This window comes from Thamnophis sirtalis, unplaced genomic scaffold (assembly GCF_051295495.1).
Source record: "Thamnophis sirtalis isolate CommonGarterSnake01/CBP01778 unplaced genomic scaffold, rThaSir2_p1.2 scaffold_6, whole genome shotgun sequence".
NCBI classification, from domain to species: domain Eukaryota; kingdom Metazoa; phylum Chordata; class Lepidosauria; order Squamata; family Natricidae; genus Thamnophis; species Thamnophis sirtalis.
This window is the reverse complement of record NW_028261386.1, coordinates 23,761,449-23,784,938: the sequence shown is the minus strand read 5'-3', so window position 1 is coordinate 23,784,938 and position 23,490 is coordinate 23,761,449. Positions and strand designations below refer to the sequence as shown.

At 40.2% G+C, this 23,490-nt stretch overlaps 1 protein-coding gene across 5 annotated transcripts in view; it reads left to right on the top strand.

The window, feature by feature from the left end:
• Positions 1-23,490, top strand: part of OTOF (otoferlin) — a 182,055-nt gene that overhangs the window by 88,818 nt on the left and 69,747 nt on the right. For all 5 annotated transcript variants that reach the window (XM_087717423.1, XM_087717420.1, XM_087717421.1 and 2 more), the window contains exons 6-7: positions 21,963-22,039; positions 23,306-23,432. In XM_087717423.1, the coding sequence (XP_087573549.1) occupies positions 21,963-22,039; positions 23,306-23,432 (204 nt within the window). The remainder of the gene's footprint in view (positions 1-21,962; positions 22,040-23,305; positions 23,433-23,490) is intronic.

Sequence of the window (23,490 nt, the reverse complement as noted above, 5' to 3'; positions counted from 1 at the left end):
TCTGTCCCAAGTTCAATACAACTGTGTCCAACCCGAAATATCCTTCTTAGCTATTTATCCGTTCGATGTACCTTTGGTGTATAGCCGTGCTGGCTCATATGACCCTGGAAATTATCTTTCAGATAATGCTGTCTCCCTCAACCAAGAAACAGAGATAAACGCTGTGCCCTAGAGTCGGGCACGACTAATAGGGAAACCTGGTATAAGTGTTGCCAGTTTTCAATTCTTTTAGGTGTATTCTCTCCATCTGTTTTGCAAATAGGAGCAGCTTACACAGTACAGCAAAGATCTCTCTTGGGCCAGGCAAAATATAGAAAAAGCCAATTTGCTGTATGAAATGGCTTTGAACTGTCTAATTGGAGCTGTAGATCAACTACCTAGATCAATATGTAAGCGTTTTGTTGCTGGGCAGAAACACGATGCTTAGTGTTAACAAGCATAATGCGCCCCTGTGTGTGTGTTAACAGCCTCATTTAGGAGATCCAAATATATGTTTGATTCCTTCCAAAGCCTGACAAGAAAAAACTGGGAGTATGAAGAAAAAGCAGCATTCATCATGTTCAAACTTTACTAAGCTACTTAAAGAGAAACTACAGAGTAACTGAGCAATTTTAAATGCAAGAGAAGGCATACGATAAATAGCTCAGAAGGTAATTGCACATTGCTTGGAAACCATTTCTCAGAATGGTCTGTCACAGGGGTGGGTTTCAACCGGTTCGCGGCGGTCCCCGCGAACCGGTTGGTTGGCGAACCCGGAATTAAGTAACTTCTGGGAACGGCGAAGGGCCCACCCACCCGCCCGCGTTCCTTACCCGGTTTTGATGAGTTCTGCGCTTCCACGCATGCGCAGGACGCATACAGCACCTGCGCGATCCTCCAGGAGCAGCTGGAGCATCGCACAGATGCTAGTATGCATGCGTGCGCTGCGCGCGTGCACGAGGACGCCGCCGCCCCGTTCCAACCGAACCGGTTGGAACGGGGCGAGAAACCCACCCCTGGTCTGTCAGATAATGGGCATCAGTATGAATTTGCTCCATCTATGTCTGTTTTGTAGTTATATGGGTGACATTTACCACGTGCCAGCTGAATACAAATTTTGAGCTTTTCATTAGCTGCCAAGAAGTGACGGGTCAGGCAGCATAAGAAATCAGGAGTTGTTCCTGCAGCCAAAATAGCTCACTAAAATCGTAGAGACTGTCAGAAGTAACAAGCCCAGGGAGAAGAATAATCAAATATGTGGTTTTAGGCCCCCAACTCAATTGGTAGAAAATACTTCTTATTTCTTTGTTATCGCAATATGCATTTTTTTGTTACCATTTATTTTAAAAATCCTTTCGATTGTAGAGAAATGAAGTTTTATGTAATTATAAAGCATTTCACTGTTAGAAATGATAGAAATTGAGTTGACCTTGTGCAGGCGTCCCCAACCCCTGGACTGCGACCACTGCTGGGCCATGGCCTATTTGCAACCAGGCCATGGGAGCGGTGGGCCAGTGTGCATGCGCTGTGCAGGTGTGCACACACATGCCAGCTTGCTGGTTGCGCAAGTTGAGCTGCACACGGCCGTGCATGCCAGCCTGTCACTCTCGTGATCTAGTTCTCCTCTCCCCATACTCTCTTCTGCTGGGCCATCAAGTTGCAAGGTTGGTGACTGCTGACCTAGGGGTTACATTTGACTAGTAAAAACATAAAATATCCAAATGAAATTTCAGGATTGGACATGATTCAAAGGAACAAGTTTATTGGGTTTTTTTTGTTTTTTTTAAATGATGTTCCAAATTCCAAAATGTAGGATTTGAACATCATAACATTTCTAACAATCTGAGTGAAAAATGTTTTCTTTAAAAAATAAATAAGGGAAAAGAGTCTACTAATGTAATATTGTTTGTTTTTCAAGAAATGACCAGTTAGTGAGAAGTTGAACTTTCGAAGCTCAGATCTTCCCTCTTGTTCTTGATGTTTCTGAATCTTTGAAGCAAAACACACAGAACCTCCTACAGACCATGAAAAGTGTCATGAAAAGCTCTATTATTTTAGACAATAAATGAAACAACTATTTAGCCATTCTCCAAATAATCTCTCACGTTTATAGCAAACATATGCATTTCTTGACAAACCAATATTGGAAGATTTTCTCCTCATCCCCTCACCCCCAGGGTGCGTGCGCACACACATTTTAATTTTTTTATTTCTTATTCATTGATTGAAAATATATTTGTCAATTTTGGCTAGCTGCATTAAGGGTTTCTCCAGATGTTAGCTATTGATTGTGCAGCTAGAGTGAATCTATAACGAAGTTGATGCCCTCTAGTGTCCATGTGACATAAAACAAGGGACCGATCTGTTTAAGAAAGAGCTGTAAACTGCATTCCTGTAAGAAAAGTAGTAAGAAGATAAAATCACTGGATAGAAAAGTCTTAAGCATCTCGTTCATCTGTGTAGGTGAGTTTACACATGCGTACAATAACACACATGCAGTATTCTGCAGCATACACTGGAAATGCATCTGAGTGCTCTATTGATGAGACATTAATTATAGTTTGTTCAGAGGGGGCACTCAATGTATCAGTGATGCATCATTAACTTACACTATGCCTTCTCACCCTTAACCCATTCATGGGGAATTTGCCAAGCCGTGCTATTCATCTATCCAATTCATTTATCATTTATCCTAGAATTGCTATTCCTGCTCTCAGCATCAATCCTTGGTGCCTTTAAAAAAATCCATAATATAGAAACAGTTCTTGTATTGACCCTCATTATTCTAGGCAAGAAGATGATGAATTGTATTACCATAGTGATGATGAACTGCTGCGTGAGGGAGATACCATCAGCCAAGGGTCTTTGAATGCCAGGTAGGAAGCTCAGCTATGCCTGGGAGTGACTCAAGTGTGGAGTGTTGTGCTGAAGAAAGATTTCTTAGGGGCAAGGTGCCCCCCCCCCCAAGAAAACTCCAGTAATCTTATATCCTTTGCAATTTGCATTAAGTATTCGTTTAAGCCATTCTCTGGATTTTTATTGTGTAAACCTACGGTAGCCAGGGAATTCTCATAAATTCCCCTACTGGTTGAAACAACCCCAACTTGCTTTGTTCTGTATTGTATTTTGGTTGCTTATTATATTGTGAGATGCTCAAGAGTTAATTTGGAGTGGGGCCACGCCTGAACTGAAATCAATCGATCTCAGAAACAAACAAACCAAAAAGCAACTGGCAGTGTGGCACCAGTTTTCTTTCCTAAATGCATCTCTTTGTTTGTTTATTTATGAGTTTGTCAAACATGTACAAGATAGCAGGTATACATATGAACATGGACATGAATGAAGGAAATGAATACAAATAAACGGGGACAGTAGGACAGGGACAGTAGGCAGGCTGGTGCGCTTATGCACTCCCGTGAATGGCTGACTATTTAGGAGAACATGGAATAATTGCAGAAATTTTCAGGTGTGCTTTTGCTGAGCTTTATGTAAACCTTTCCCAAGAGCATGCACGGTGCAATATGATGTCATGGTAAGTAGATGTGGTATAATTTAATCTGAATTCCCAGCAGGGAGGGATTGCATTCCAGAAGAGCAAAAAAACCAGAGAGGTTTAGAAAGTTTGGGGAGAAAAGAGTCAGACCAGCTCCTCTTTAGGAATTCTCAGACTATGTGTTGAATAGTGTAAGTATTTGCTTTAGTTTGACAAGATTAGATTAGATTAGATTTAATAAATTCATAGGCCGCCCAATCCTGAAGGACTCCGGGCGGCTTACAACAATACATTTAAAAAATAGAAAGTTAAAAACACAGAAACATGGATTTAAAAAGCCACAGCATACACCCAGTCTAATCGGGGCTAGACCTCAGTCATGAGGTCAACAGCCCGGGGCCTGCCGGAATAGCCAGGTTTTAATAGCCTTTCGGAAGGCCATGAGAGTGGGTAGGGTCCGGATCTCTGGGGGCAGTTTATTCCAAAGGGTCAGAGCGGCTACAGAGAAGGCCCTCCCCCGGGTGGTTGCCAGCCGACATTGTCTGGCTGACAGCACCCGGAGAAGGCCCACCCTGTGCGATCTTATCGGTCGTTGGGAGGTATGTGGCAGAAGACGGTCTCGCAGATATCCGGGTCCTAGGCCATGTAGGGCTTTAAAGATAATGACCAGCACCTTGAATTGTGCTCAGAGACCAATAGGAAGCCAGTGCAGCTCGCGGAGGATAGGTGTGATGTGGGTGTACCTTGGTACACCCAATATCGCTCGTGCGGCTGCATTCTGGACTAGTTGTAGTCTCCGAACACTTTTCAGGGGCAGCCCCATGTAGGCAGAGATTTCTGCCTATGGAGAAGAAATAATATAGGAAAATCCTTAGAAAAACCTCAGTGTGTCTTTTCTTGGCTTTTGGAGCCTGACAGTAGGCGAGGCTTGCTCTGGTACCTCTTGATGATAGAGATTAGGTAAGAAACTAGTAGGTAGTAATCCACTAGGAAAGAATGATGACAGATTTTATGTGGTTCCATCAAAGAGCACTAGGTTTTGGTGGGGTGAGTTACAGGCAAACCAGAACAATATTCGTGCAAGAAGTGAACTGTTCAGTTTAGGTCCAGGCTCAAGAGAAGTACTACCAGGCACATAACGGAAAGCCTAAGGGCAACAAAGCCTAAACTGGGAAATCAGAGAAGGTTTTCAGTTCATTCATTGGAGATAACACAGGAAATAAACTTACAGAAGCTAAACAAAAATATAAAGAAAAACACTATTATGTCCCTTCCAAACAAAACATTACATTCCCAGCTTTTGTTTAACCTTTTGCAGATGATGTTTATTTGTTTCTGGAGTCGAAGGCAAATGTCTATACAATTCTGATTTAAGAACAGACAACCTCACCCTTAGGGTCTCTTTCCCATCATTTTCCCATGATGAAACTGTTGTTTGTGTACTTAGAGAGATGGTTCAGAAAGGGCAGACTGAACCAACTTCTATTCCCCTTGTGGATGGCTGCGGACAGAGTTCCTTGAAACTATGTAAATTCTTAAGGATTCCTTCTCCCATCCCATTCCAGTCTTTCCCACCAAATAAACAAGGCTAAAAAGAATTCTGATAGGGTTTTTTTTTTAAAGGAAGTTTGCCATCTTAAGGTCAGGGATGGAACGAATAGAAGGGAGAAACAATAAGAGAGCAAAATTGCACAGACGCCAGGCTTCACTCAAAGGCGGCTGGATACAATGCTTCCTAGCTATGAGAATTGTTTTAGAATTCATCTATGTTCCAAATGGGAACTAAGCACATGCCAGGCATGTCCTCCTGCAGAATGACTGCATTCCCATAACGTACTTAATAAGGCCCGTTTTAATCTGGTGGCTTCACTTGTGCAACTTCTGACCAGCAAAATCAACTGCAGTGATTCACGTAACAACCTTGGCCCAAAACAACAACAACAACCACAACCCCTCGCAAAATCTCATGCAACTCACTTAACCACCTTGCTGAAATCCTACTCTCTCCCTCCCTCCCCATCTTTTAATTGTAATTTGTATTTTTATTTGTAACAGAAATATTTATTTTGATAGTTTTATTACCTTTAATGTTTTAAGACACCACGAGTCACCTTGTACTGGGAGGGGATGGGTGGGCAATCAGATCAAATCAAATCAATAAATAGCAATCATAAGTCAATGGCTTCCTTTTATTTAGCTTTTTAGGACCTTTTTTCTAGATAAAAATCCTTTGATAATAGATTGCAGTACAAGAATCCACCCCCCAACTCTAAAGCCTCACAACAAAATAAGAAACACCAACCCATGAATTCAGAATAACGTAACATAAGTAATGGTTGAAAGGTAAATGGGTAGCAGGTAACATATATAATTATAGCTTAGCTAAAAGTTTAAAGAAATCTCAAATCCAGCAGCCTCACAAACTCACAGAAAAGTTGGTTTTGATTAGGGTGGGAACCATCTATGACCAGGTCCCATATTAAATTGGATTGTCTTGGACTTGAGCTTGTTTAACTTGCTTACTGAGATTGGTAACTGGGGTTCACATAAGACATTAAACAACAAGTAAGTGAGATTTGTACCACATTCAGAGCCACAAAAATCTAACTAAGTTATTATTAACTCATTATTATTAAGTACGTTGTGTGAATGCATCTTCTAATTCTTTAACTGATCTGATAATTGTGTTAATCGTGTTTGCAGCTTAACAAGACAAAACTCAACAAAATAACCTGGGCTGAACTAGCACCCACAATAAGGTTTCTATATGCAAAGAATGGGTGAAAAATGCTTGCTTTCAAACGCCTAAGCTTAAGTCTACACAATAATTGCCATTTTACAAGATTGGTACTCTGCCATTTTCTCCAAGGAATCCTAGAAGCAATATATTCTTGGGCTAAATTATTTCATAAATGTGAAAAGTTATTATTCAGAGGAATACTCCCCCATCTTGAATGCTTCCTACCTATGGAAAAATAACATATCAAGGGAAGGATTTTATCATGGAATATAGAAATTCATTCAAATCTTCCAATTACGTTCTGTTCTTGTTTGGTGTACATAATTATTTTTCTGTTGTGCACTATTCAGACAACATCTGTTACAAAAATCTTCTTTCTACTTGCTTAGCCTTATTTTGCCATTGTAATGAGGCCAGTGACAAATGCTGTTCCTAGTATTTTAATGTGGGACAAGTTAAGAAAAGCTACTGATGGATTCCCCCAGCTTCGTTTCTCCTTCTGTCTCCTTCCATCATGGCCTGTAGATGAGACCAAAGCAACCTCATTAGGATACAGCATACAGACATTGTTACTGGATTGTGGTCATGATCATGGCTATGATGTGAATAGGGAAACATGAGAATCAGCCCTTGGTGAATGGTGTAAACTCATCCCTTTGGGCTAACCTATTGTTCAAGAGACTGTGTGAACCCATATCATAATTCAGTAATCAAGTTGAGCATATTGCATGGATGCAGCTAAAATAAGGTGGGCCTTTTTCATGGGTAATGACAGCATGTTGGTGTGATGATCCATCTGTCTCAGTGTGGCTCTTTTTCGTATGTAAGCAATTAAATATTTTCTTTTTTTTTAACCAAATGAGCAATTTGTTTTAATTGCATGTATTCTGTATAGCTTGGATGAAGATGCAGATGATTGTGAAGGGTAAATATGACGTGTGCAGCAATGCATGGAATTTGAGAAAAAGACAACTAGATATGTTTTCTTGACTGTTGATGAAGCAGCTCTCTTTAGCAGAAGTCCAGCACTGTACATTTTTCTAATCTTTATCTTCTTGAAAGAACACCCTCAGAAATAAAACAAACAAATCTGTTTTACAGATAATTATAACATGCAAAATAAAAACATTGGGCTGCATGTTGTACAATCACTTGTTTCATCTCCCATTCCTGTTTTGGAGATGAGATATAGTTATCATCACTACCATCCAATAATAACCTAATTTTAATACATTTCTCTTTTAAAGTTGTTCAAGCTGATGGTCATTAGCATTTTAATTATGGAGCTGATGAAGAATAAATTTCCTTTTTCATCTGTTCAAAAAAAAATCTCACACCATTTGGCTATTTTGAGTGATCCTTGGTAATAATTTTATGATGAAAGAATATCTACCAGGCAGTAATAGGGAAAATGAGCCCAAATTCTAGTAAGAAGAAAATGAATAAACTCTATTTGTGAGAGCTCATAGAGAAAATTATTGGAATTTAGAATTCATACATTTACTGGCTTGGGGCAAGAGGGTTATAATATGAATAATATATTTAATAAATTTTATATTGAAACTTAGGTGGAATCAGACATTATGAAGAATCTTTGAATGTCTGTTTCCCTGAGTATAAATGCCATCGTCTCAGACTTGGATTTTCAGCTTGTTAAAATATTGTGGTTCTGTATAATAGTTTATTTAATAAAGAATAAAGACATAATGAAGAAATTTAATAAATATCCTTTCACATTTTAATATTTTGTGACATTTTATTATTTTGTAATAATTTGTGACTTTACAGGGAGGACTGTATTTAAGCGTGATGTGATGGCTCAGTGGCTAAGACGCCGAGCTTAGCGATCAGAAAGATCGGCAGTTTGAATCCCTAGTGCTGCGTAACAGAGTGAGCTCCCCTTACTTGTCCCTCCTTCTGCCAACCTAGCAGTTCAAAAGCAGGTAAAAATGCAAGTAGAAAAATAGGGACCACCTTTGGTGGGAAGGTAACAGCGTTCCGTGTACCTTCAGCATTTAGTCATGCCAGCCACATAACCACGGAGAGGTCTTCGGACACCGCTGGCTCTTTGGCTTTGAAACAGAGATGAGCACCATCCCCTAGAGTCAGGAACAACTAGAACATATGTATGAGAGGAATCTTTACTTTAAATATTATCTTTCAGTGGCCCAAATCACCCATTATCTTCTTTGATGATATATCTGGGTAGAACTTTATACTTAAAGCTAAAGAAAATATGAGTCTCTTTCTGAGAAGATGCACATTTTATCCATAAACCCCAAAGGAGGTAGAATTTACTGAACTTTCCTTCGATTAATCTTTTTTCAATAGAAACCTGGGTTGTCGTGGGCAGGGAAATCCCCTAGCAGCCAATTTGTGTTCAAATTGGCCTCCTTGTGTTTAAGCCTACTTGACATGGGGCTAGGCTTGCAATGGGGCCAGCATGTCTTCTATATTAATATTTTGAGATCAACTTTGCTGCCTGACCGCCAATATTCCACTATTTGCTTACCATGTCTGGCCTCTTTTATGTTTTAGGACAGTAAAATGTCAGCAGCAGGGCATGATACCTGATCTATGTTTATTTTTAAAAATTAATAGGTAGGATGTAGCTCTGGAGCATAAAACAATCTGGCCCAATTGAATAATTCATGTTTCCTTTCCTTGGGCAAGTTTATAATGCAGCCGTCACTTGGTGCGCATTTGGTGCTTGCCCATCTCTTATCTTCTGAAGCTCTGTCCATGGTGCTGAATTTAATCAAAGATGCCCCATAGGAGGCAAACAAGAGGATAAGCAGAAGACACACAAAATAGCCCCTGACTTAAAATATTTCTTTTTCCAAGGCTTGGGAATCATACCTTGGTTGTTATTATTCATGGCTTCTGTGTTCGAGATGGCTGCTTTCAGTTTAATACTGATTTTAATATATTTCCTTTTTTGTGTACTTCTATTTCTCCGTGCATGGTGTTTACGCCATGAAGTGGTTTGATAAAAAAATAAAATTATATGTGAAAACCTTCCTTTATTAGCACAGAAACAATCATGAATGGTGAAATTAGCTTATTTCACTCCCACCATTTTCCTAGTTAAAATCAGGAATCTGCCCTCTTTCTCCTATAACTCAAAATAAAGGCAAAAACAAAACAAAAAAATCAGAGCACATAAAGTGATCTGCACAGTTCTCTCCTCCAATTGATCATTCTTGACCCTCTCAGAACTATCTCTGGAAGACATGCTGGTTTATTTTTTGTAATTCAGGGTGCAATTAATCAGTGAAGAGGATTCTGAGCATTTTTTAAAATCAATTTACTTTGTTTTCATGCATTGGCAAAAGATTGAAGAACCTCACATTGTCCTTCTAGGCTAAACCTACTTGTAATAAGCCTTATAGAAATAATGAGTAAATGAAAGGGAAGGGGAAAGTTTAATCCTTCCTTCCTTGTGATTTACATATTTTTTATACCACATCCCATGGCACATAGCAAAGATTTTCGCTTTCACTAATTAGGACCCAAAAGGCAAAATTTGAATGGAGGAAAACATCCAGGGAAAATATATTTGCCAGGGATAATCAAGAATTTTCCAGGGATAGTAGTAATATAAAGAAAAAGTTAAAGACATCTCCACTCCATTGATTCTCTCCTATACAGCCTCTTATCTTAGCAATTATTAATTTGGGAGGTAAGTGAATGACTACCAAGGCAATGTATAGGCCTGTCCCTTTGTTCTTTTCATTTGGCTTTTTAATTTGCTTAAGCTACCAGAAATAATGAGGAAATTATACACAGATACAATTGTTTATTCTAAGGGTGATAAACATCCTCCTTACTCTTTTAAGTCCTGGGGTGTGATGGATTTGCATCATTGTGTGCATGGTTGTGATAAGAAAAACATCAATTCAAATCATTAACTTAGGTTGTTATAACTGATCTCGATCAGTTTTCATAAAATCGAATGTATTTTCAACTGTAATAATTATACTATCCAAGTAATATTCTGTGTCTTATATTTATATGGAATTTTCTAGAAGTGCCCATCAGGAAAGGCATTCTTCCAGTGGGAGGTTCTGAGTGGCCATGAAAAGCTCTTTTTCTGCTATTTGTTTTTTCTTATCAATTTGAACAGAATATGTGGGTTTTCTGTGAGTTTTCTATGATCATGGAAGTTGGTATGTTCCCAAATGAATCTTGGCTGAAAGTTATAGCCGTGATAGCAAACATATGGCACACGTGCCACAGATGGTACACAGAGCCATCTGTGAGGGCACGCGAGCAGTTGCAGCTATCAGCACACCAGCCAGCTGATTCTTGGCCTTCAAAGGGCCTCTGGAGGGCTGGGGGAGGCCATTTTCACCCTTCCCAGGCTTCAATAAAGCCTCCAAAGCTTGGGGAGGGTGAAAAACATGCCTACTGGAAGTTTGGAAATGGGCTGTTTCCTGCTTCTGGAGGGCCTCTGGAGGGCCGGGGGAGGTTGTTTTCGCCCACCCCAGGCTTCAGGAAGGTGGCGGTGTGTGTGTGTCGTGCACGCATGCGTGGGGGGGGGTACACAGGGGGGAATGAATTATGGGTGTGGTCACGGGCTTGCATGCTATCGTACTTATGCACACTTTTGGCGCCCGAGCCAAAAAAGGTTACCCATCACTGAGTTATAGCAAGCAAAAGTGTTTGCCCATTTTGCATGCAAAATGGTCTCGTGATTATTGTTGCCAATTTCATTTATCCTAATTGTTTTTTCCCCCCTTTTTCTTCCGTGCCCTGTTCCAGCAAACTGTCAGGATTCCAGAAAAAGAGCCATAATGGGTACAAATCTGTAGCCAGGTATATTAAGAATCAATATGATGCTTTGGAAAGAGGTTTTATTCAGGCCAGTCTCAATTCCAGAATTGATCAAAAATGTTGCAGGTTTGTTCCTGTATTCCTAAAACCACAGCAGAGATTAGGGCTTTTCTGAACATATCAATACAGGAATAACCAGAAAATTATAAGTAACTCCATATGGGTAACCATACAAGAGCAATAAAAGACTCTGTGATTCTGAAAAGCCTCTTATGTGTACAGAAAGTGATGATTGCACTTCAAGGTCTTATTTTAGAGGCCAGCTTTAGAGCTTTTGAGGATTGCCACCTGGGTCCTGTCCATTGGGCAAGAGGGTGACTGGATTTCCCCCCCCCCTGCCCTTAGTTCACACTGTTGAAGTGTCTATCAAGTGTTCCTGCTATAAGACGTACGCAGGAAGATGTACCTTTGAATCACCAAGGAAGTGGTTCCTGGTAGATAGAAAATAGCCTGTTGCAAATTAACACTTAACTCTCTTGACTTTGATGTCTCCCCACCCACTCCCCCGGCTTTCTTCTCTGATGCAACAGGGATGACCACAAAAACTCCAGGTACATGTTGGCCCTTCAACTTGTAATTCCTTTCTTTCTTTTTTTTTAGTATGTGCGTTCTCTGTGTGTGTGCATGCGTCTGTGCTCCTCCTCTGCTCCTCCTCCAATGAGATCTAAAATCAAACAGGCTCTGGAGACAGTAAATTCAATTCAATGCAAACCTTTATTGTCAGAGTGCAACATGTGTCCAATGAGATTGGCTGAGCTCCCCATCCTGCAAACACACCCCCAACACAATACAACTCACAGTGAAAGACAAAATAATCCCTAGTTCAGTGAATCCTACTAACAAACACCCAAGTCCTAATGCACCATGTGAACTTATTACACGTTGCGCCGGCCCCACAAGTCATTCATACTATGTTGTTGTAGAGTTACTTTTCATTCAGGAGTTTGATGGATAAAAACTGTTCTTCAACCTGTTGGTGGGCTGCCTATACTTCTATATCTCCTTCCAGATGATAAGAGAATAAAGAAAGGCTGACCAGGGTGTGAGTCGTCCCTGAGGATTTTCCTCACTCTTCTAAGGCAGCGAGCCCTAGCGATGTCATCTAATGATATCAGGGGACAGCCCACGATGTTTCGTGCTGTACTCACCACTCTCTGTAGTGTCTTTCTATTCGCGGCTGTCCAACCAGCATACCACACCATAATGCAATGAATGCATTTGGAAATTTTCCTGTTTTTCCTTCCCCGCTGAAGGTGTGTTGAGATCTACTCTCATTCACAGGGGTAAATTGGAATATATTTCAACGACCCCATTAGTTGCTATCTGAATTTCAGTTCTATCATGAATTTCTGACTATCTTAAGGGGCAGCAAGAGCCATTTCTCTGCTTTCTTGAAACCTTGGGTATCCAAAAGCGGAAGACAGTATATTTTGTATGATTTGCATGTTAGATAGAGCTGAAACAAGCTGTGAATAGAGCTGGAGCAAAAGTGAATTGGGATATACCTTCTTTCTGTGACACACCAATTTTCTATCCAGAAACCTTCTTTTTCATTCTCATATAATTTCTGATATCCAAGGTTGCAGGGAAGGAGAGAAATTGCTCTTGTCAAAGGCCTGAGTTAATGTTTTGTAATGGATGTTGAAAATAGATGGCCATAGAATTATAAGTGACTGTCCCAGATGAAATGTTTCTAATCCTAACCTTAACCTTATCCTAACCTAACCTTAACCCTTTTTGATATCAAAAAGGGTTAAGGTTAGGATTAGTCAGATGTAAATAATTCTCCACATTTTCATTGTTTTAACTAATACCTATCCTTGCATGTTTGTTTTTCTCTTTCTATCTCCCATGTGTGCATTTGCTGTGGTTTTCCAAGAAAAATGTTTTTTTTTTTTTGGCAAGCAATAGAAAGAAGCTGGATTATAAAGCTTTGTTTTCAAAAGTTTCATACAGGAAGGTTTTTTTCCCTTGTTGCATTCAAGCAAATTGCTTCTTAATCACTTGATTGTTTCTGAATCGTATTTGTACTTTCAGAGATAAAATTAAAGGAAAAGAGAAAAAACATCACCATTTGCCATTCAGGTAGCTTAATACTTTCTATTCTTTTCTTCTAATAATTCCTAGTTTAAATACCTAATCCTCAGCCACAATGCTATAGTTTCATAGTGAACTCCATAGACAGAGGATTTCATTTTTCAGGTTGATTAATGTCAGTGAGTGATTTGATAAAAGAAAAGCCAAGCCTTTCAAATCAATCACGTCAGGAAATATGTATGTATGGATATTATTGGCTTCTAGGCTTTGCAGTTAGTTCAAGGCCCATCCCTATTTGGGACACTTTGTTTACTATGGGACAACGTGAAAGTTCTGTTAATGCTCATCAAGGTGGTGGTGACAGTTGTGGTGTACATCTTGAGTTGGGTTGTGCAAAATGTTTCTAATTTGGAACATCTCAGTCACAAGGTGGTCCTTTTTAAATTTGAAACAGATTGTTCTGATCTTAGTGGAAGCATTCTGACTCTGTTCCCACCATTCTGGATGTATTCTGAGTTTGTGAGATAGCTCTGTTGTGAGTTCAAAACAAATCCTTGGCACACTGTCATTAGAGTTGGTAGTTTTTGAAAGTTTTGTTGTGGTTTCAGATTACAATTGGGTGACAATTTTAGAGATACTCAGAAACGTCATAACCAATTGGTGATGAAATGCATGTCCTTGTCTCTAGTGTTGAACACCCTTGTTTACAGTTCCTGTACAATATTTGAAAAAAATGATTACTCTGGCATAGTTAATATTATTACTAAATTCTTAGAACCTCCATAGGATTTGCACTCTCCCAGTTAATGGATCAATGAGCTTTCCTCCAAATTTTCAAAAAGTTGTCTCTGCAACTCCATTTGATGGATAATGAGCTGCCTCAATTTTTCTTCCCCAACCTTCACATTCTCTAAAGTAGATTCTATACTTGGACAACATAATAAGGAATGCATACTTCATGTGTTATACTCATCAAATTCAAAAATCATATTTTTAAAACAAAAAGAAATAAAAACTTCAAAGGTAGCCCACTGTAGAAGTCATTATGTGGTTAGAATCCCTCTCCAGAATTCATTATTATGGCTTCTAGACCAGAATTCATCTTTCATTATCATTTTTAGTATGGAGGTTTCTGTGCTTTTGTAATATCACAGATTATTCAAGCAAGGTACTATGGGTTCACTGAGATTTACAGTATTTCTAGGGAAGTAGATTAAAAACAAAACTACAACGTCGTATCATTTTCAGGAGTGTAGCAAGAAAATGTATATTGCCATTCTCACCTCAGCATAACTCTCTGGAAAGAGGACTATGGCTTTCAGAGCTGAGCTGCAGAAATAGACATGGTCAAAAACTGGAGGCAACGAGACACCCCCAAACTTTCCCATGATCTACAGCCATCAGGATTTTCATAATTCATATCCTGTAGGCTTAGATAGGGATGCAGTGGCTCAGTGGCTAAGACGCTGAGCTTGTTGATCAGAAAGGTCGGCAGTTCAGTGGTTCAAATCCCTAGCGACGCGTAACAGAGTGAGCTCCCATTACTTGTCCCAGTTTCTGCCAACCTAGCAGTTCGAAAGCATGTAAAAATGCAAGTAGAAAAATAGGGACCACCTTTGGTGGGAAGGTAACAGTGTTCTTTGTGCCTTTGGTGTTTAGTTATGCTGGCCACATGACCACGGAGTTGTCTTCGGATAGCGTTGGCTCTTCGGCTTAGAAATGGAGATGAGCACCGCCTCCTAGAATTGGGAACAACTAGCACATATGTGCCAGGAGAACCTTTACCTTTAGGCTTAGATAAGATGTTGGGGTTACAATATATAATCATTCTTTTTCCTCAACTTTATCTCCTTTGCTTATTGGGAGAATAATGTGTACATTCCTGAAGAAAGAATGGGATTTAAATGTATATAGCTTGTGGCTGTTCTATTGATATTATCTTATGAAAAATCCTCCTAGCTTTTTATTAACTTTTTCATTTAATTTTTGGCTTTTTGCTTCCTGACTGGCTCTGCTCACCCATTTCAGCAAGAACAAGGACAAAAAGTAGGTTTCTTTTGTCATAATCTCTGCCTATCTTTCATCTAAACTCTGATCTGCAGCTTCTTCTGTCATTAATTAATGGTCAGAAATGGGGACAGCATCTTACAATAGAATTCTGTGACCTTCGTCACTATCAACACAAAAGAAGATGAGACCTCACTTCCCATATTTTTAAGGACAAAGAGGCAGAGCCTAGGTCAGTGTTGGCGAACCTTTTCGACACTGAGTGCCAAAATGGGAGCACGCTCATGGGGGATCACCGGAAATCAGAAGAGCAGCTCCTTGGTGTGCATGCACGGGAGTGCCAGAAACAGGAAGAACAGTTCTCTGATGTGCAGGTGTGTGCCAGGGAGCTGTTCTTCTAGTTTCCTGTGCTCCCACATATGTGAAGACCAGCTTGCCATCGCACATGTGTGCACCGGAACCCAGAAGAGCAACGGGCGACGTCTGGCATGCCTGGAGAGATGGCTCTGCATGTCACTTTCAGCACGCGTGCCATAGGTTCACCTTCACGTGCCGAGGTGTAAGGCTGGTATATGTCCAGTATGTTTCATTTCACTTATTCTTTATTTATTAATCAAATTTATATAGTTGCCGATCTCACCAAAGGCAACAAACTCTTGGCAGTGACCAAAAATCAATAAGAACAATAAATAGAAAACCAAAAATGTGCAATATAAAAAAACCTTATTAATAAATAACATAAAAGCAAAAACATAAATGTCAGGAGATGGAGGGTAAAAATGCCCATCTCAACAATGAAGCTGTTAAACCAGGTCCTTGATCACCTGGGAGCCCCAGATCTGACAACATAGTTAAGATATGAGGGCTTTTTGGAATACCAACACCATATTTCATTTGGATAACAAACTTTCATATTTATAATGCACAATAAAAAGACAAGGCATGATTTGATGATCATATACGTCCTCTCAATCGAAAGGCCGGCAGTTTGGTGTTCGAATCTCTAGCACTACGTAACGGAGTGAGCTCCCGTTAGATCCCGTTACTTGTCCCAGCTTCTGACAACCTAGCAGTTCGAAAGCATGTAAAAATGCAAGTAGAAAAATAGGAACCATCTCTGGTAGGAAAGTAACAGCCTTCTGTGCACCTTCGGCATTTAGTCATGCCAGCCACAACACCACCGAGACGTCTTCGGACAGCGCTGGCTCTTCAGCTTTGAAACGGAGTTGAGCACTGCCCCCTAGAGTTGGGAAAGACTAGCACATATGTGCAAGAGGAACATTTACCTTTACCTATAGGTCCTTTTTTTTTAACACAATGAATGTGTGAGCTCTAAATTGAAATTATTCAAGTGTGATTGAGCCTGCTAACTGACCATGTCACGAAAAGTACCGCTTTGTTTTCAAAATCCGCTCTCTGAAATTCTGATGTTTGCTTTAATTTGTTCCAATTGTCAAAATTTTCTTTATCTGATTCTCTATTCAACTTGTCAATTGCCCGAATTACTGTCTGCCTGTCTACATTTCTACCTATCTACTTACCTATCTAATTTATATATGGACACATTGCATAACAAATGGATGCTGTTGTTTTTTCCCCAAAATTTGCATAATACAGTAGCAGAGTCACTTTCCGTTGATGGACTGGTTGAATACCCGATCCTTCTAAATGCCTTTCTATTCCCAGTAATATCACACTAGATCAAATAACTCTTTTTTCTAAAATTTGACCTAGGTGGTCAAGATAGGACAACGTGATTATAGCAATAACAAAGAACCTAGACTTATATACTGACCCATAGTACTTTACAACACTCTCTGAGTATTTGACTAATGTCGGCATATTGCCCCCAACAATTTGGCTTCTCATTTTATTAACCTTAGAAAGATGTAAGGCTGAGTCAACCTTGAGCCAGTCAGAAATGAACTCCAGGCTTTGGGCAGAATTTGCCTGCAATGCTGAAATTTTAACCACTGCGCCACCAGGACTCCTTTTTGACTGGTCCCTTCTACATCTTGGCAAGAGATGATCTGGTATTTCCCAAGCATTTTTCCCAGAGAAAACCCCCATGTATACAAGGGAATGGCCCTCTGTGTCTTTAAGTTTAATATGGATAGACTACAGTGGGTAAACATTTTCTATTCCCAAGGTTACCATAAGACAAGCATTTTACATCCAAAGAAGGTTCAAGATAAAATATATTTCCATCTAATCGTACACTGTTTATTCTAACTGGCAATGGCTTTCCAAGAACAATTTCTTTCCAACCACCTTAATCTTCACTGAATTTGAGCATTTCTTCCACCCCAAGTAGTGGCTGATTCACAAACTATCCAGAAGCGAATGAGTTATTTAGCTTAGAAACCTATGAACCAACCCTAAATTTTAATCTCTCCTTCATCTCTGACCACAAGATAGATGATCTTTGTAGGATAATTTCTTCACTTCAAAACATTTCTTGATGTTAGAAAGGCTGATTTAACTGTGAATAATTCATTTCCAAGCCATAATCAGACCCATGCTTAGAATTTATATGGAATTAGGGAAGAAGCCATAGTTGGCAGCCTTACGGCTCTTTTTTCACCAAGCATGAATCCTCAGCTCAGATTAAATTTTTTACAAAAATGTAGCCTGTACATTCCCGAACATCTATTTAGGAATAATGGAGCAAACTGATAACAGCCCAGAGACCTAAAAAGCAATGGCTCCCAAACAGTGGTGGGATTCAAATAATTTAACAACCAATTCTCTGCCCTAATGACCAGCTGGGTAGGTGAGGCTCGGTGGTCTTGTGACTGGGTGGGCGTTGACACTAAACATCATTCACATCGATGGGCACTTTGCCTTAGCAGTTACAATGGTATAAGGGTTAACTGGAGAGGTAGTTTATGTAAGCAGGACAATAAAGATTAGGCTAGAAACAACACCAGAATGTTTCCTTCTGCCTTGCTTACAGGATTAGCCCTGTAACGTGGAGAAAAAAAATAAGATTTCTTCCAACAACCAGTTCTCTGAACTGCCTAGAAAGGTTCTCCCGAATAGGTGCGAACTGGCTGAATCCCACCACTGCTCTCAAACTAAGGTACTAAATCATGGAAACCTCTTCTAAGGACATGATTTTGGGCCCTGTGAGGAGAAAAAAAACGTTGCTGGGAATCTGGAATGGCTGCTATTCAGCCTTTGCCAAGCTGTCTCAGGTGTTGTCATCCAATATTCATGAAGGGGATGGTATCAATTCTCTGCTAACACAGCTGGCTTCCTAACTACGCCATTCCTTCCCCTCCGTGCTGTTATTTTTTGGTGGTGTCCGAAAATGGAGGGCAACTGGGCCTGAGTTTAATGACGCAATTGTCCCAAAATGGTGTAGGAGCAGGAAATGGACCAGGAACTCTTTTCACCATCTCAGTAACTTCCTGTTCCTTTCAAACTACCCCCCTCTTTTTGTGATTGTAATTGTGAGATACAAGTAAAGAAGTCTGATTCTACCTTACCTGGAACAGGTAAGTAGTTGCTTTGATTTCTTAATCTGTGAAAGGTTTGTAGGAGTGTTTTTTGCTATGAATGGGTTGGAGAGTATCTATTGACATATTTGAGATGTCATCCTAGAACAAGATCATAAGCAAGCATACTTGCATGGGGGGAAATGTATATTTTACATTTTTAAAAACAGGGGGGATACAAAGAGTATGTCCAAGGCACTAATTAAAGAGAATGATTTCCTTGGCAATGCTTAGATATCCTGCTGTTCCAAAGAATGTTGCATGCTATTCCGAGATATATGATGCTAGATATATATTTTATCTTCAGTAAAGCCCATCACTCTGGGGAAAAAATGACTCTGATGGCCACTTGGCTGGTACACTCTCTGATGCACAAAGTGGTTGTTTTGCCCTCCTTTTTTTCATGCTCCCTCTGCGTAGAAGATAACGTCTTTGTCAAACAATGTCGAACCATCAGATAATGCCAAACAAATCTTAGAACATGGTCTTAATAAGGACCAGTGTAATACAGGAGTTTTCCAAGTTTAGTTCATATCTGTGTAACGATTCCAGGAGCAGACTGTAACTATAGTCTGTCAGTTAGCTATCACTGTCTCCATTTAGCTCGTGGGAATTGAATAAGACATCCCCAGTGTGTGTATATGTAAGAGAGGAGTTTCGCTATTGCTTTTAATAGATGTTGTCCGATAACCTGAGATTCAATCTACCTGACTCAGGTGACAATCTGCCTTCCACCAATTGCTTTGCCTCTGGAATCCCCTTGTATCTTCCCATCCTTCCATTTCTTTGCTGCTCACCCAGCAATGTCCCCCACCCATCACTTCCATTGCATTCAGGCAGATGGTCCCCTTCCGTGTTCTCATGTTTCAAAGGAATGTCAATAATTAATTAATTAATTAATTGGCTAGCGTTTCATTGTGCACCAGCTGGCTGCCTTAGGAAAGATCTTGAAAATTGCTAAATATACTACAGTAATAGGATCCCTGAAAACCAGTTCATTTCTTCCTGGTTATCCCTTATGTTAAGTTTTAGAAGACATACAGTACTTGATGTCATTTTTTATCCTACGAAACCTTTGGTTTAATTCCAGATGGCACATTTCCTTATGAAAGGCCCATCAGGTTTACTAGGTTTTCCAGAGCTGGGGAGGCCATTTCCACCCTCCCGGAGGCTCGTCCAATGCCCCCGGAGTCCAGGGAAGGCAAAAACATCCCCCTCCCCGGTGATGCAGGAGACTGACTAGGCCACACCCACCATGGTCAGACCCAGCCAGCAACCAGACAGAGAATCCCTTGCTAAAATTTTGGAAGCCCACCCCTGGTTACAAGCACGTGTAGCCTGCCAATCCTTGGTATAAACAGGCGTTTCTTTTCATAGAATCCTACAAGTAAGGAAAGGAAGAGCCTAGGAAATCAATTAGTCAAATCCGTTACATAATGCCATAGTCTACTATTATAGCATCCTCAACAGATTCAGCTTCTGTCTGAACACTCTAGAGAAGGGGAGTATATTTCTTTCCAAAGCAGTCTGTTCCACTGTTGAATCCATTCGGTTAAGATTTTTTTTCCCAATTGTGCAACCAAAATCTACATCCTTGTAATTTAAAACTGTTGTTCATGTCCACTTTCTTTCTCAGCAAAATTGCCATGCATTATGTATGCTATGGCCAACATAGAAGGCAGCAGACTGAAGAAACTTGATTTAAAATAATACTGCCTCCCTCCCTCCCTCCCTCCTCTCTTTCCAGCCAATTGCACAGCTTTCCTAATTAGTTTGTCTGTTTTCCAAAAGCATTAGCCCTGTTAATTAATTAATAAGGCTAAAAAAGTCTACTCTTTTTTTTTTTTTGCATTTTTGGAGTTGGAAGAGTTTAAAGAATAAATCAAGTAGCTCTAGCCTTAATTCATCCTCAAATAAGTTTGAATCCCAGCTTCTTCCCACCTTTGGACTATGGTTAGAGGGAGGATAATGGGTGATAGCTTTATAGCTTTTGTGGATCCCTATATATTTCAAGAGGTCAAGATGCAGATGATGCGGAACTGGAAAATAATGTCTAAAGGTCCAGTAGAAGATAATATAAATAACTTAAGACTGAACTTAAGTCCTTGGTGCTCTTGGAACTTGGTTGTTTTGTTTGTAGACATTTAGGAAACACCATCAATGCCATTTTAAATAGGGTTTGCTTCTTGTTTATGTAGTTAACTAACAAGGAGAAAACTGGTTCACCCACAAAACTGCGCTCGACTAAACCGCGCCCGACTAAACCGCGTCACTGATGTCATCAACAGGGCAACAACAGCACGGAGACAGAAGCACACTGTAAACCCTAAACCTAAAATTAACCCCTAAACCTAAACCTAACCCCCCTAAACCTAATCCTAAACCTAACCCTAAACCTAACCCTTAACCTAACCCTAAACCTAACCCTAAACCTAACCCTTAACCTAACCCTAAACCTAATCCTAACCCTTAACCTAACCCTAAACCTAACCCTAACCCTAACCCTTAACCTAACCCTAAACCTAATCCTAACCCTTAACCTAACCCTAACCCTAACCCTAAACCTAACCCTAACCCTTAACCTAACCCTAAACCTAAACCTAACCCTAACCCTTAACCTAACCCTAAACCTAACCCTAAACCTAACCCTTACCTTAAGTTGAATCGGCTTGCTTTCAAAGCGCTATTTAAAGCGCCCTTCTTTCTCCGCGCTGGCTGTTGTCGCCCTGTTGATGACGTCAGCGATGCGGTTTAATCGGGCGCGATTTAGTTGAGCACGGTTTTGATGGGTCACGGAGAAAACTACACCCCCACCAACGCAGACAGGGCAAATTACTGTATATAAACAGAGAACAAACCCCACACTCACTATCATGGAAGATATTACCTATTTGTGTAACATCTGCACACAAAAAACTAATTCAGAGAACACCAAGGATTCCACAAGGGCTAAAGGGCAGGGAAATTCATGCGAATACAATATGAATAATGGCAATCCATTTGAAGCTCTGGGTATGGACATAGCATATGCATGAAATACCTACTAGTTCCAATAAATATATTTCATCCTTGGAAAACAGCTGTTGTGTGTCTTGTAAAATTGGTTGGATGAAAACTTCTCAATCAGAATCAAATATGTTTATATTTTCTTGAGACAACTTTTCAGGCGTTTATTCCAAACTACAACAAGTTCTAAGAAAGAGTAATGCATTTACTCATATTTTTCTCTTGTTTCCTTTCCCTCACTATTTCCTTTATTTGTCTTTCTCTTCGTTTCTCTCTCAAATGCTTCTCGGAGAAGGGATCTCCCTTTTTGCCTTATGTTCTGAGATGACATAATGGTGTTCATGATGTATTACTTTGCTTACAGAGCTGGAAGAGGAGTCTTTTCAGCCATGAAGTTGGGCAAAACACGTCCCTCAAAAGATGACCATCATCGAAAGCAAGGTGTGCATGTGCTTACCAATCAAACCAGTGGACTACTACAATCTTGTTATACCCTGAGACTGCAAATTTGCAGTTTCAGACTAGGTGCAAGAGATGGGTACTCCTTTGGATTCAAATAACTCTTTGCTCATTTCATTTTAGGAAAGCCTATTTCCCATATTTACTTATTTACAAATTGATTGGTTGGTTGGTTGGTTGATTGATTGATTTACAACATGTATGCAGCCTGTTCCAACCAAAAGGGACTTTGGATAGGGGACAATGGAGTCCTATATAAACAAGAAAAAAAATGCAACATTTGATTATCAAACTCCCCAGTAAACAATCAAAAACTTTATAGGTGCTCAATATTTTAACCTGTCCTAAGAGTCAAAACACTGCTTTGGTTAGTTCAAAGAATACCAATAGGATAGAGACCATTTGTTCTTCCAGCAAAGAGTGTTCGGTAGAATTGGATTTTTACTGAGAAGGTCAGTTGCCTGGCCGAGACGCATGTACCTTTTGACTATTCCATGTATGTATCAAAACTGTCATTCATGATTGCATATCATGCTGCCTCTACACTTCTCGGAGAATACGGTGCAAATAGCTTTTAAACAAAGCAATCTAGATCAATTCACCCTAACTTTGAATCCTCTAGAACAGTGATGGTTGTACAGAAACATTGAGCCCACGCTCATCGGTGCCACACTATGGAAAGCTGAACTTCCGGGTTCTAGCATCCATGCGCGTCTGATGATCAGATGGCCAGCGCGCAAGCACAGGCCACTTTTTGGAAATGTCGTGTGTGCAAAGAGATCAAGTTCTGGAAAAGCCAAACTTCTGGGTTCTGGTGCACAGGTGCACCCAACAATCAGCTGGACGGCGCGCATGCACACACCAGTTTTCAGCACTGCTGCAAGCGTAAAGGACAGCTGATCATCGCATTCACATGCATGCCAGAAACCTGGAAGACAAACAGGCAAGGCTGCGCGTGCAAGGCAACATGGCTTCATATGCCGCTTTAGGCATGCTTGCCATAGGTTCGCCATCACGGCTCTAGAAACATGAATTTTCACCTGTTGTCTTGCTAGCTTGTGCATTCTGAGAGTTGAGATTCATCTACCTGGAAGTTTGGAGAATGCTCATCCTAGATTATATCATGACTGGATCACAGCTCACCATACTTTCTCAGGTTTCTCTCACCCTTCTTGAAAGGATGCTCATTGTTAAAGTTTTGTGGTAGCCAATCAAATGTTTTAACTATGACTTGTCTTTCCTGGGCAGATCAACCAGCTATCTTGGAAACAGAAGATCTGGACCGTAAAGCAATACGGCTCGGAGGTGGCCTGGATCCAGATACCATCTCCCTGGCATCTGTCACAGCTGTGACCACCAATGTGTCTAATAAGAGGTGAGTACAAGACAACTCAGAAAGTGGAGATCAGAACTACACGTCAGAATGTAAAAAG